The 14,692-nt window shown below is 32.8% G+C and overlaps 1 protein-coding gene across 3 annotated transcripts; it reads left to right on the top strand.

The window, feature by feature from the left end:
• Positions 1 to 326: 326 nt before the first annotated feature.
• On the top strand, positions 327 to 12,045 carry LOC141485133 (uncharacterized). 3 transcript variants are annotated; one of them, XR_012467026.1, is made up of 5 exons: positions 329 to 924; positions 991 to 1,317; positions 10,406 to 10,457; positions 10,574 to 10,952; positions 11,115 to 12,041. XR_012467026.1 is itself a non-coding variant. In XM_074181210.1 (4 exons), exons 1-3 carry the CDS (start codon positions 774 to 776, stop codon positions 10,420 to 10,422), a joined length of 495 nt encoding a protein of 164 aa, XP_074037311.1. In that variant the 5' UTR covers positions 329 to 773; the 3' UTR covers positions 10,423 to 10,457; positions 10,574 to 11,104. The 3 variants fall into 3 exon arrangements, 2 of the variants coding, with proteins under 2 accessions (XP_074037310.1, XP_074037311.1); XM_074181210.1 differs by lacking the exon at positions 11,115 to 12,041 and having other exon boundaries at positions 10,574 to 11,104; XM_074181209.1 differs by lacking the exons at positions 10,406 to 10,457; positions 10,574 to 10,952 and having other exon boundaries at positions 327 to 924; positions 11,115 to 12,045.
• The last annotated feature ends 2,647 nt before the right edge of the window (positions 12,046 to 14,692 follow it).

Here is a 14,692-nt window from a genome sequence, read left to right as displayed (position 1 = left end):
TAAAGAAGAATGTTTTTAACAGAAGAAGATGTTCCTGGATCTAAACTAAAATTTGCAACTGTAAAGAATAATAATGTTGTAACATTAAAACGTAGCTTGCATGCCGTAATTTAAAAGTAACTGAAAAATAAAGTAAATTATTAGACTCTAGTAAATTACAGACTCTAGTAAAAAAAGTAGCGGTAGATCCAAATTGTAATAAAAGAAATTTAAAATTATTATGATTTTCAGATTTATTTTCGAGTGAAATATGAATCAAATTTAGATGGTAATGACATAAATTTAATTAAATATAATAAATTGATATGATTTAATAAACGATTGAGGTTATATCTCATCAACTATAAAAAAGTCAGTGTTCATTTCATATTTAGAGCATACATATGAATATATATTTATTTTTGCACTGTTAAATCCACTCTCCTCGAAGCATGTATCCATTTCTTACATCTAACCTCGTTAATATGAGGTTTCATAAATGGTATAAAAAACACGTTTTCTTCCGGATATCGATTATCCGACGTACAATTCGCCAAAAAGCAATGCTTTGTTGGCATTATACTAGCGCAAAATAAATTTTTATTTCAGATTTATATTTCTAAATACTAAATTAGTATTACGTAAATAACAATGTTTTACATGTGAATAGTTTATGTTTGTCCCTACTACTAGTGCTGCCTCTCGTGACACGTTCGCTGTACTATTCTCAAGAAAAAGGCTCATTGAAAGGAAATGCCGGCACCGAATGGCCAAAATGAAAAAGTTGTTTTGAAATGTATATGAGTGCAGCTGGATTGAATGGCGCAACAGATGACAGAAAGATCAATATACTTCTAAAATTGATTGGAGAAGATGCTATAGAAGTGAAACAGACATTTGAATATGAGAAAAAGGAAGACGAAACTAACTTTGATGTGATCTTGGGTAAATTTGAACAAAATTGTGTAACCAAGAAGAACCTGATGATTGAAATATTAATTTTTTTTGCAGTTCAGCAACATAACGGTGAGCCGTTTGAATGTTTCTTGTTGAAATTGAAAATGCGACCTGCAACTTGCGAATTTGGGAGTTTAAGAGATAGTTCAATAAGAGATAGGATTGTTAGCGGAATTTTCGACAAAAAGACGCAAAAGGCTTTATTGAGAACAAATGACATTTCATTATCAGAAGCAATAGACTTCTGTGTAATACAGGAGCTTAGTGAAGAACAGGCAAGGGTTTTGCAGGATTCGCTAAAGGTAGAACAAATCCGGTCAACCACAAAAACTAAATCCATGGCTGTCAATTCATCGAATGATTGTCATACTACGCATGAATGTAAGTACAAAACAAATCATTGTTCAAAATGTAAAATGTATCATAGTTTTAAAAGTTGTCCTGCATTTGGAAAATTTTGTAATTATTGTAAAAGTAAAAATCACTTTGAGAATCGTTGTTTTTTGAAAATTTCTCACAATCAGACTGATAATTAAAAAAAAATGAAGAAATTGGAATCGAGGCTTCCAATGATGAATTTTGTATATCCGAGATTGTAATTAATGAAATAACCAAAGCCTGGTATTCCAATGTTCAAATTGGAAAACATAATATCAATTTCAAACTAGATTCGGAAAGTGAGGTGAATTTATTACCACGAAGAGTGTTAGAATAGTTGAAACAAGATGCTTTGAAGCTTAACAGTCAACAAATGCGATTTTAGTTAGTAGTTATGGTAATTTCGAAACTAAGGCTCTAGGTAAAATATAATTAGTATGCAAATAAACACAATTTAGATTTTTTGATAACAAATGTAGAATCTCAACCTATTTTAGGGTTGGAAGGCTGTATTGAACTGAATATCCTTAAAAGAGTGGATAACTGTGAAATTGATAAATTGATAGAAAATCATACGTCTATTTTTACAGGCCTAGGAAAAATAGGAGGTGAATATAATATTAAATTAGATACAAATGTGACTCCGGCAATTCATGCTTGTAGAAAACTTCCATTCACTTTAAGGTCCAAACTGAAAGAAGTATTGAATGAACTTGAAAATATAGGTGTTGTGTTGAAGGTTGATTAAGCAACAGACTGGGTTAATAGTTTGGTAATAGTAGAATAAAAGAATGGATCTCTTAGATTATCCCTTGATCCAAAAGATCTCAATAAAGCTATGAAAAGGGAACATTAAATAATACCTACTCAGAAAGATATAATTGCAACTATGAATGGTAAAACATATTTTTCTGTTATTGATATGAGTTCAGGATTTTGGCAAATAGCATTAAACAAACGTAGCTCTGATTTATGTGTGTTCAATACTCCATTCGGGAGGTACAAATTTTTGAGAATGCCTTTTGGTATCAAATCTGCTCCAGAGGTATTTCATAAAAAGATTAGACAAATATTTGGGGGAATTCAGGGAGTATTGAACATTTTTGATGACTTAATAATATCTGGGGAAACAAAAGATGAACATGATCGAATTCTTAATGGGGTTTTTGAAACGGCCAGTCGTCACAATATTACTTCCAATAAAGAAAAGTTTCAATATTGTGTTAAGTCAGTAAAATTCATGGGGAATATTATTAGCGATAACGGTTTCAAAGTAGATCCAGATAAAGTGAGAGCCATAACTGAAATGGAATCGCCTAAAAATAAAGAAGATTTGAGAAGGTTTTTAGGAACTGTAAATTACCTATCAAAAGTCATTCCACATTATTCCGAAATCAATGCACCCTTACGAAATTTACTGAAATGTGATGTTGAATGGTGTTGGTTATCTATACATAGTAATACATTTGAGAATCTTAAAAATATACTTTGTAATGCCCCAGTATTGAGATATTATGATATAAATTTGCCTGTTGTAATTCAATGTGATGCAAGTAAAAATGGGTTGGGAATTTGTTTATTACAAAATTCTCATACAATATCTTATTGCTCTAGATTGAACAAAATTTTGCACATATTGAAAAAGAGTTATTGAGTATTGTATCTGGAGTAGACAAATTTCATCAATATGTGTAAGGAAAAGAAATAACAATTGAAACAAACCACAAACCTCTTGAAACTATTCTTTGAAAATAAATTGGTAGTGTCACAAGTAGAATACAGAGAATGATGTTGAAGTTATTGATATATGATTTGAAAATAAAATACATTCCTGGGAAATGCATGTATATTGCTGATACGTTGTCAAGGGCTTATTTAAAGATCCAGAAAGGGATGATCCTGAACTTCAAAATGTGGTACATTCTATTGCCAAAAATTTAGCAATAACAGAAGAGAGAAAACTGGATTTTCAAAAACAGACCAATGAAGACCCTGTTCTGCAACAGGTAATATCTTATCACCAAAATGGATGGCCACGTTTTAAACATGATGTCAAGCGACCTGTTAGTTCGTATTGGAGCATGAAGTAATCAATATCAGTGGTGATCAACAAACAATCTTTTGTTTGTTGATCACAAATTAGTGGTACTTTCGAATCTGAGAACTAAAATGTTGAAGGATTTACATGAAGGACGTGTGGGAATGGAAAAAATCAAAATGAGAGCAAGGCAATGCATGTTTTGGCCAGGAATAACGGAGAGCATAGAAAATGAAGTAGTAAGTTGTAAAATTTTTAACAAATTTCGAAATAACAATAGAAAAGAAACACTCGGAAGCTTGGAAGCTTGGAAGAAAGTTGCAACTGATATATTGGAATTTAGAATTGTAAATTATTCAGTAGTAATAGATTACTTCTTCAACTGGTTGGAAATCAAGGAATTAAAAGGTAAAACTGCGTTGTGGGTAATAATCCAACTGAAAGAAATATTTGCGAGAAACGGTATACCAGAAGAGCTGGTATCAGATAATATGCCTCTCAATAGTTATCAGTTTCATTTATTTGACAAAGAATGGGATATAAAACAACGAGTTCCCCAACATACCCGCAATCAAATGGGTTAGCAGAACGAGCCGTTCAGATTGTGAAAAACATGTTGAGGAAGGCTAACGAACAGCGAATATTTTTTATGTAATGCTAATGGAATACCGAAATACACCTCTAAAACAATTACAAAAATATCCAGCACAAATTATGCTCAATAAAACACTAAAAACAAAACTGCCCATTTCAGAAAGTGAGCTGATGCCAAATATCACTGAAGGGATTCAAGAAAAGAGAATATTAGCACATGAAAAACAAAATTTCTATTACAATAGAGGAGCAAAAGACCTGCGGCCTTTAAATGAAGGGGATAATGTGTATTACAGAAAGGGAAAAGTTTGAGAGAGGTAAAATAAAGGGAATTCATTCATCTCCTAGGGCCCATATGGTAGATACAGATGACGGTCAATTTTTGAGAAACAGAAAATTCTTTAGGTTAGAACCAACTAATAATATCAGTCCAGATAATCAGCCATCGATTGTAAATACAGTTCTATTTTACCCATCCCTAGAAAATCTAGTAGAATTGTTAGAATACCATCGAAATTCAAAGACTTCGAATTATATAAGTAATTGAACTTGAACGGAGAGAATTTCAAAAAAAAATCTGTTCAAAATCTGTTTTTCCGTTAACCAGCTAACGCGTTCAATGAAAAAACAATTTCAAAATACAAATACGACCAATAGGACAAATACTAGCCCAAAAAATAAAAAAACAAAAGTTTTTCAAACCACTGACAACATTACAACTATAAATATCCCGTATTTAAAATCTGATATTAAGCCAGATTATCTTAGGATAACCCTGGGTCAAAATAACAAAATCAGCGCTGTGGAAATAATATATTTTGCTAATGACAACTTTTCTTCAGAGAAAGTATTGTCTCAGCTTGAAACTTCAGTTATGAAAACTAAGGATCCTATACGTAGAGGATCCTATACGTAGAGGTCTCGATCAGACCTGCTGTGTTTTATTGTGCGGTTCAGAAAATGTTCTATAAGTGCTGCAAAACTAAAATCTCCAGCTGTTATGTGTGTAAAATATGCTCAGGTATTTACCATAAGAGTTGTGCATCGACAAAATTCAAATCAAAAATTTGCTTCTTGACGGGAAACATAATTGAATGCTGCCATTCTGAATCCAATCAACAAAACGAACAAGTTGCAGAGGAACTCAGTATCTTAGAAAAAACAATCAACGATTTAAATGAAGATAGTTTATATAAAGATAATTATATCAAAAAACTAAAAAATGATCACCAGATGTTCACCCAAATTGCCGAAAAAACGGAACACGAAATGACCGCCTTGCTAGAACAACAAAAAGCTACTATAAAAGAACTACGAGATAAGATCGTTAAGCTTACTAAAAAAGAAGTTAAAACATCTTGCTTCACTCAAACCGACACTATATCATACAGGGACCAATCAACATTTATCGATCCAGTCAATATGAAACACAGAGACTCCACTGAAATGAATTGCAATGATGTTTTCACGCAGACACTTCCAGTAGATCTTAACAAGCCCATTACAGAGAGCCTAATGTATAAAACTAAGAACAAAGCTGAGCCAACTAAGGTTAATACTATTATTTTGGTAGCGGGACGAAATGGTAGAGACATGGCAGAATTTCTCAATTACCAAGCAGATAACAAGTATTCTGTTCAGGTAATTCTTAAACCTAACGCTAGTGACGCGGAGTTTCTTGATACCGCGGAAAAAATTGTTGAAAATCAACAAGAAAATGATGTAGTAGTACTATGGCCTGATAATTTAAACTCAAACCTAATAAATGAAGTACCTAGAATCCTTGAGAGGTCGCCTCACATACTGTTTATCACACAACCGTACCGACTCGGCTCTTCTACAATTAATAAATCAATTTACAATAATAACTTGAAATTAATGAAAACCTTACACGAGAAAAATAGATCGCAGAACATTTTAGATTGTAATAATATATTCAGAGGAAGTAACTATAAACGTAATGGTTTTTCTTTAAAGAAGTCTGCGAAGCGGTTCTTGAGTAAGTCTTTACTGAAACATTTCGAGACCCGCATGAAATGTCAGGAAGCACCAACAAATTATACCCTTAGCGAACGTAAAGAAGATACCCTTGAGAGCAAACAATACGTGCCAGCTACGAACCACATTTACCCAAGATTATCATGTACCTCTTTAGTTTCGGACGACAATCCTGCTTCCCTCGCGGAAGAAATTTATGAAGCTGAACATCAGAATGAAATGACCAATGGAAATGTTTCAAATTCGTTTCTACTTCACAATGATCAACCTGAGATATCCTCAAGAGACACTGACTCCCAAGCTCATTATCAATGTAGTTCTTTTTTAGAGATGGTAATGTAGAAGTTCATAACATAACGAATACTCAAGACTTAACCTACCATTTGTTTAAAAATCATCACAAAGTAAAATCTTCACTATATACCGATAGAGCTAGTTGCAGCTCCCTCTCTGATTCCCTTACTTTGGTATTGCTGAATATTCAATCTCTGAGACATAAATGTAATGAACTTTATAGTTTTTTGGATAGCCTAACATTTCCTAGCTTAGTATTGTTAACTGAACATTGGTGCAACATAAATGAACCTATTTTTATATCTGACTACTCTGTTATATGCAGAAACTCGCGAACTGATTCTAATTATGGCGGAACAGTCATTCTGATTAATAAATAGATAAGTATCAGGACCTCTTGGTGGATAAAATTTTTGAATTCACAATATGTTTTAGTAAAAAATATAATTTATATATTGTATGTCTATACCGATCTCCATCATCGGATGTTAATATTTTCTTAAACAACTTAGAGATATTGCTTTCGGACTTACCACTTAATTGCTCCTTGATATTAACAGGGGATTTTAATATAGATTATAATGACTACGTATCTATTGCTAGAGAATCACTTAATAATTTATTTTTGGCGTTCCACTTGGCTATGCACGTAGAGCAGGATACTCGCATTTCTAGATTCTCTGCAACTCGGATTGATTATATTTGTAGCAACTTGGATGCACAAAATATTACATGTTCAGTTACTCCTTCCGGTATTTCTGACCATGAAGCAATTACTTGTTCGGTACTCATCAACTCATCAGATAAGCGGATTAAATCTAAATATGGGAGGCTGTTCAGTGGTTCGAACTATAATAGGTTCTATATGAATTGTCTTGAGGTCAACTGGCAAAATATTCTAACTGAATCTGATCCATTCTTATCTTTTCATTCTGTATTATCGAATGTTTTCAATGCATCATTCCCGAAACAAAAAATTAAATTGAAATCTAAGAAACCGTGGCTGACAAAAGGTCTAAAAGTATCTTCTAGAAATTTACGCTCACTGCATTATGTTAAGAAGTACATAAACAACCAATTCATCTCTACTTATTTTAGAGAATACCGCAAAATATATAGATCCACTATCAAGCAAGCTAAGCATATGTATTTCATGAACAACATCAAGAAATCGAATAATAAAATCAAAGAGACGTGGTCAGTTATTAATGAGCTGAGAGGTAAATCGAGAAAAACAGTTGTTGATGTTCCTATGAATCCTAACACAATCAATGAGTATTACTGCACGATTGCTCAAAAACTTAGCGGTACTATCAATGCGCCTTACGATCCTCTGATCAATTTAGATAAAATTATAATTAGTGAAATGCTTATATTGTATGACACCAATCTTTGTGAATTAACCGAAATTTTGTATGATATTAAAAACAAAAGTGCAGCTGGATATGATGAAATTTCTGCAAAGATAGTTCTCAATTTACCTGTTGAAGCTCTGGAAACTATAGTAGCACTAATCAATTCTTCCTTCAATACTGGAGTGTTTCCCACATCCCTGAAAACTACGATTGTTATCCCTCTACATAAAGGAGGGGATTTGGAGGACCCCTCCAATCTACGGCCTATATCTCTGATTCCGACTTTGGCGAAAATCATTGAGAAATTGGTCAAGAAACGTTTGAATGAATTTTTGAATCTCAACAGCATCGTAAGTAACAACCAATTTGGGTTTCAGGCTGAAAAGGGTACTCACCAGGCAATTTTCTCACTTTTGTACGAACTTTATTCAGAAATAAACGCTGGTGATGTAGCCGCAGCAGTTTTTCTTGACCTTTCTAAGGCCTTTGATTGCGTTAATCATGACATACTCCTTAGGAAACTGGACCGGTATGGTTGCAGAGGAACTTCTCACAAATGGTTTGAATCTTACCTTTCAGGACGTGAACAAATGGTTAGAACAACTGAAGTCTCAGAGAGGAGGGTAATCAAAACTGGGGTGCCTCAGGGTTCCGTGTTGGGTCCCATTTTGTTTTTATTGTATGTTAATGATTTGACAACAATTAATATATCAGGCAGCTTCACGCTATTTGCGGATGACACCACTATTTTATGGAGAGAGAAGAACTCATTTGAATTGCATAGAAAAATATCTTCTGACTTGCAAAAAATAAAATCGTGGTGTGACGCTAATATGTTATCCTTGAATGTCTCAAAATCCAATGTGATATCATTTAAATGCTCGCTTGATGAACTTCACATGGGTAAGGGTATCTTACAAAACAAATCAAATACTAAATTCTTGGGTGTATTTATTGATAATAAGCTCAAATTTGAAGAACACGTTAGACATCTTGGGAGTAAGTTATCCTCCGGTTGTTATGCAGTGAGAGTGGTTTCAAAGGAACTGAACTTCAGTATTGCGAAAATCGCCTACTATTCTTTAATTGACGCCCATCTTCGATATGGCATACCATTTTGGGGAGCATGTAGTCCAACCCTTTTGTCTTCTGTTCTGGTACTACAGAAAAGAGCTATTAGATGCCTTTGTAATGTTAAACCCAGAGATTCATGTAGAGAACTCTTTAAAACCAATAAAATATTAACTGTGATAGCAGCGTTCATCTTAGAGACGGTGTGCTTAGTGTTCGTAAATAAATCAAAATTCACTTCAGTAACCACTCCATATTCGACTCGAAGTAGTGAGTTTACTTTTAGGCTCCCTATCCCCACCTCAAGTTTAGTAAAAGATTCGATAATTTATAATGGAGCCAAATTATATAATCATCTGCCAATTGACATAAGGTCTACTACTAACTTATCTATCAGGGTTTTTAGAAGGACCGTAAAAAAATTCCTTGTAGATAGACCGTATTACAGCTTACAGGAATATTTTAATGACTCCTTTTAAAAGTTTTGCTTTGATGTGCATATTGAAAGAAAGATCTATTTACCGGCATATTTTATTGTAGATTGTATTAGTTATTTTGACATTTGACATTTGACGTTAAGTTATCGAAGTATTTGATAATTTATAGTTTTATTTTATAAGGTGTTGTAATTGAATATATGTATCTTGCTTTGTCAACAAGTTTTTCTTATGACAATAAAGCATATTTATTATTATTATTATTATATTTACAATATGTACAATAAACGATTTTAAAGAAAAGGGTATAAATACGTTAAAAAATTTAAATATAATACTATATGATGAACCAACAATCATCACAAATAGAAGCGAAAAAGAAAGAATTATAACAGAGTACCACAATCATATACTTTTTGGTGGTCACTGTGGACGACAGAAGCGGATCTTAAAAAAAATCAGGGCTAAGTTTCGTTGGAAAAATATGTCTAAGGACGTAGCCAACTATGTAAAATTCTGTCAAAAATGACACTGTATAGACACCATAGGGTCATTTCCTAAAACACCAGACGGTAATTGTTATGCGGTTACAGCTCAGTGCGAATTGACAAAATACGTTGCTCTAGCGCCTATACCTAATAAAGACGCTTTAACTGTCGCAAGGGCCATAGTGTGTAAACTACTAGATATCCAACAAAAATTCTCCACTGCCTACATCACCAGAGTATAGGTGGCTGTGAGAGAAATCATCGGGTACTTAACGAGTATGTTAGAATGTACGTTAACGATACACACACAGACTGGGACGAATGGATAAAAATTTTATAGTTTTTGTTACAATACGACTCCCAGTATAAATCATAACTATAAACCCTTCGAACTAATTTTTGGAAAAAGACACGAACTGACGAACGCACTGACTGACAAAATTGACCCAGTATATAACCCTGACGCATATTATCTAGAGCTCAAACATCGTTTACAAATTTCTCACCAAAGAGCTAGATATTTTTTAATTGAGGAAAAGGAGAAACGTAAAATTGAATATGATCAAAATTCAAAATACCTTAATTTAAACCCTGGAGATTTGGTTACGATAACAAACGAAAATATATCAAAGTTTGATAATTGGTATAAAGGCCCATACTCAATCGTTAGTTGTAATGTAACGTTCCGTTTCTCCATTAGTAATTTCATATTGTTTGTGACACAATCTGAACACAAAAATAAACCTTTTCCTTTTCAATCTCAAATTGTAAACTATAACAGACCCATTATCTAAATTTTTATTTTTATTTTCACAGATCTGGGATTCTTCTGAGCAGTCTTCGGTAGCGCTACTAAACAACTATTAAGGTAATTATGGGTTGTAAATTGAATAGGGATGATAGTGAATAATGTTATGAAGTTGTGAATTGAATCTAACCGTAGAATCAATGGAGATTTTTTTGACAGTAGTTTTTTTATTCTAGTTCTGCCAAGTTAAATTGAATCGGAAATTGAATCGTAAATTGAATAGGAAAACTGAAACTGAAACAAAAAAAAGTTAAATTAAAATTGAAACTGATACATACAAAAATGAACTTAACCTAATTCAGGCAAAAGTGAGGCGTAGTAAATTATAAAAACTATTGAGAGGACGAGACCACAACTGGTTGAGATAGGAGCACCACTATTGAGAGTTGGGTAAGTCCGTTAAGGGAGTGTGCCGGAGACTGCCAGAATCCTGGATCACCTGATTAGAGAAGTCGGAGTGGAAGATTGCAAGTCATCGGTTTTGAGTTATATTGATGGTTTCAAAGAATATGATTTCCAGATGATATTGTAAGGTTTAATGCATTAAACCCTTTGGTAAGTTCCTATATTTATTAAAATTCTTATCGAGGCCATCATCGGATGAAAAAACTCATTTTGAACCACCGACAATCTGGTTCATTTCTATAAGAATCAGTCCCATTTTTTTATATTTACTTTATTAAATTTTTACACCGTTTTTCTTTGTTTTATTGGTAGTGTGGAAGTGTCTCATATCCCGGTGTAGCAACGTTGATCTACAGTGACGAGTGTTGAAAAGGGTGCCCTACTTCTATACAATTCTGTAGATGGCGCACAATTAAGGACTTGGTTTTGGTAACCCTTTTTCAGCATCCAGTATTGAGCTTCTATGAAGAATATAAGAAACGAACCACGCTCTTGCCTCCGCATCACCCACTGCTAGTCGTGGCACTTGTATCGTTATCTTGCTCTAAGTTCAGAAAAGGGTAAGGTAACGTTACAGTAACAATGTGACCTGTAAACTAAAAAACTTTAAAGACAATAAAATTACGACAGTGCATAAAAACAGAGTGCAGTTATATATATAGTGGAAGAAAAAACATAAATAGTGCATGGTTTCATTTCGTTTATACTTTTCCTGCATAATAGATCAGGTTGTAAAATTTTTTATCTGTAATTTTAAAAGGGTCGGCAATACATGTCCCCTATTGTCTTTCGTATTCCTGAGAATGAATGCTTTTAATTTTCGACCGGTATGAAGTTCATTCTTCCAAAAGGGGGCGATGTAGTGCCCTTTAGAGACGTGTACATATTTTTTTAAATATTTATTCATATAAATACACTCTGTACATTAATCGTTATTACTTATAACTAGGTTAACTATGTTTTGCTAATATTGCAAGTATATTTATTTATGATTTGTAAAGTATATCGTCATTCGACGAGATGTGATTTGAAAATCTGAATTAGAACAGAAAGGTCAATAGATTAAAGTGAACACTCCATCAGTCTTTAATTTCAACCATTCCATTATGAAGGAACCTATACACCCTCTCTCCTAACTTTCGAACGGGGCAAGATATCAGAGTTGGACAAAATTTCTGTGAGAAGGAATGATTTTGAGTATTTTGATAAAAAAAAAACCAATGGTGTGAAATTACTTATCGCTGAGAGGGCGCTTTCAACTTTTTTGAAGTAAAACTTCTTTACGCGCGCTTAACTTGGGTTGTAAGCAGGTGAATGCATGCCGAGAGGGTTACGAAAAGTGCGATCGGGCGAGGCGAACGGCAGTTGAGACAGAGGAATAAGTTTGGATATAGAAAAAGAAAGTTACGTTTCGTATATTACTGTAGGGGCAAAAGAGAAAGATGCGAGCACACATTTACGCTGAAGAATTAGGAGAAAACTATTATACGGTGTCACTAATTTTACCAAGAGATTTCAATGTTAATTTCGAGTCCGAGAATGGATAACTTTCGGAAAACTTTCTACAAGGTAAATTAGAAGAACAAATAAATCATATCCAAAATGACCCTACCACAAGACATGAAACAATAATCGATGCACTTTTCTCTAGATATTTTTCTAATTTTCATTTGAAAACATATGTATCCTATTTCCCATACTTGCCATAAGCATATTGTCTCGGTCTTACAATCAACCACAGTAATTACTGATGTATTCGATAATGAAAATGTATTCAATAATGTTAAATTATCAATGAAAACCCATAACATATACAGGCCGTTTCTTTTATCATGTGGTAACATTGCTATATTCTAAACCGTAACAGATACGAAAATTTATGGTAATTTTCTGAAGGAGTAAGATCTGGGCATCAAGCTGGCTAGGTAATTGGTCCATTGTTTTCAATCCATTCTCTTGGGAATATTGCATATCAATGTTCTTAAGTAGGGCGAGAGTAGCCGTAAATTTTCTTCGATCATTGTATTGTTTTCGATGACAGTTACCTTTTTTCCCATTCAATCGTAAACAACGGCCTGTATATACAGGGCTATTCAAATTCGTTTCTGTACACGGGGATCTCGTAAACGATAAGAGATAGAGTGTCGGTTAAATTATGGCGAAGTTGAATATTTCAGAGACCTATTCAATGATGTGAAGAAATTGAATATAGCTCTTTTGGTTCTGGAGACATATTTTCACATACCGACCTGTATTTTTTGTTGAAGTTTTCGAATCGTAGACGTTCACTTCATACTGAGAAATTGAATTCAATTTTATATTTTGGGATTTTTCGGTAATATTTGATTATAATTGTGTGAATTATTCTCTTTTAAATTACGGTCCTGGAGTTAAATAGAAAAAATCTATTTCACTAGTTCGGACTTCCATTGTCTACTATATGAAATGATTTGAAATCCCTGGAATCACTAAAAAGAAGAATTAAAAATGAATAGCTGAAAATAACAATTATATTGAGCAAAGTAAACCTGAAATGAAATAATAGTGAAATAAAATAAAAGAAAAATAGAACAAAAAAATAAATAAAAATAAAGAAACTAACAACTAAAGATACTAACAATCGAAACGTCGTGAACTAACGTGACTTGGAATCTCTCAACTTTTCATTTTCTTCTTTTTTAATTTCTTTATTTTTATTTATTTTTGTTCAATTGTTCTATTTTACTTGTATTTTATTTCACTATTATTTCTTTTCAGGTTTATTTCACTTAATATAATTGTTATTTTCAGCTATTCATTTTTAATACTTCTTTTTTAGTGGTTCCAGGGATTTCAAATCATTTCATATAGTAGACAATGGAAGTCCGAACTAATGAAAATCATCATGAAACATTGTAAATCACCTTCAAACAAAAAAAATCTATGTACCGTAGATTTTCTCGAGAGTTTTTTTTTCATTTTTAAGTACCTAATCACATTTTTTCCATTGGTCTGAGAGTTTTGTACAATGAACTTCAAATTAGAAAACCTTTTATCTGAAACATATCTACAACAAAAATATATTATATGTGTTTTGATGAGCAGAAAAAAAATGGTAGTTATAATAATATCCGAAACGAACACTATGATTATAATGAAAATTGAAATGAAGTAAGTAATTTATATACACAAAAAAGTTAATTGTGCAATAAATGTTCGAATTGGAGTCCTTCCATTTCGAGACAAATAATTGGAAAATAAGATGGTCTGCAAGATCACCAGATCTTACTATTTTGGACCTTTTTCTATGGGGGACATTGAAAAATAGGATTTACGCTGGCAGAGAGATAGAAAATTTGGAAGACTCGAGATTGAGGATATTGAATGATTTCGCAACAGTGCAGCAAATAAGTGTATTAAGGTCAATAAATAATATGAAAAACCGAGTTTAAAAATGTTTCGAAATGGAAGGACTCCAATTCGAACATTTATTGCGCCAATAATTTTTTTGGGTACCTATATAAATTACTACATTTCAATTTTCATTACAATTATAGTGTTCGTTTCGGATGTTATTATTGCTATCATATCACATATAATATATTTTTGATGTAGATATGTTTCAAATAATCATAAAAGGTTTTCTTATTCTAAGTTCATTGTAGAAAATGCTTAGAGCAATGGAAAAAATATGAATAGGTACCTAAAAATGAAAAAAACTCTCGAAAAACTCTACGATACATAGGGAGACGTGAAAGTTGCTATTATGTTTTTATTCCACTCAGTCAACTAATTTCCAGGGCCGTAATTTGAAAGAGAATAATTCACACAATTATAATGGAATATTACCGAAAAATACCGAAATATAAAATTGAATTTAATTTCTCGATATGGAGTGAACGTCGGCGATC

This window comes from Leptinotarsa decemlineata, unplaced genomic scaffold (genome assembly GCF_025532065.1).
Source record: "Leptinotarsa decemlineata unplaced genomic scaffold, Ldec_3_MD MMD2_tig00026307_RagTag_RagTag, whole genome shotgun sequence".
Classification (NCBI taxonomy): Eukaryota; Metazoa; Arthropoda; class Insecta; order Coleoptera; family Chrysomelidae; genus Leptinotarsa; species Leptinotarsa decemlineata.
The sequence above is the reverse complement of the archived record's forward strand: the minus strand, read 5'-3'. Positions and strand labels throughout refer to the sequence as shown.

Excerpts from the sequence above, each read along its gene's own strand:
- LOC141485133 (XM_074181209.1), top strand. The coding sequence starts at position 774 with ATGTATATGAGTGCAGCTGGATTGAATGGCGCAACAGATGACAGAAAG. Across the intron at positions 925-990 it reads TAACTTTGATGTGATCTTGG|TTCAGCAACATAACGGTGAG; the intron begins GTAAATTTGAAC and ends TTTTTTTTGCAG. Across the intron at positions 1,318-11,114 it reads TTGTCATACTACGCATGAAT|TGTGGAAGTGTCTCATATCC; the intron begins GTAAGTACAAAA and ends TTTTATTGGTAG.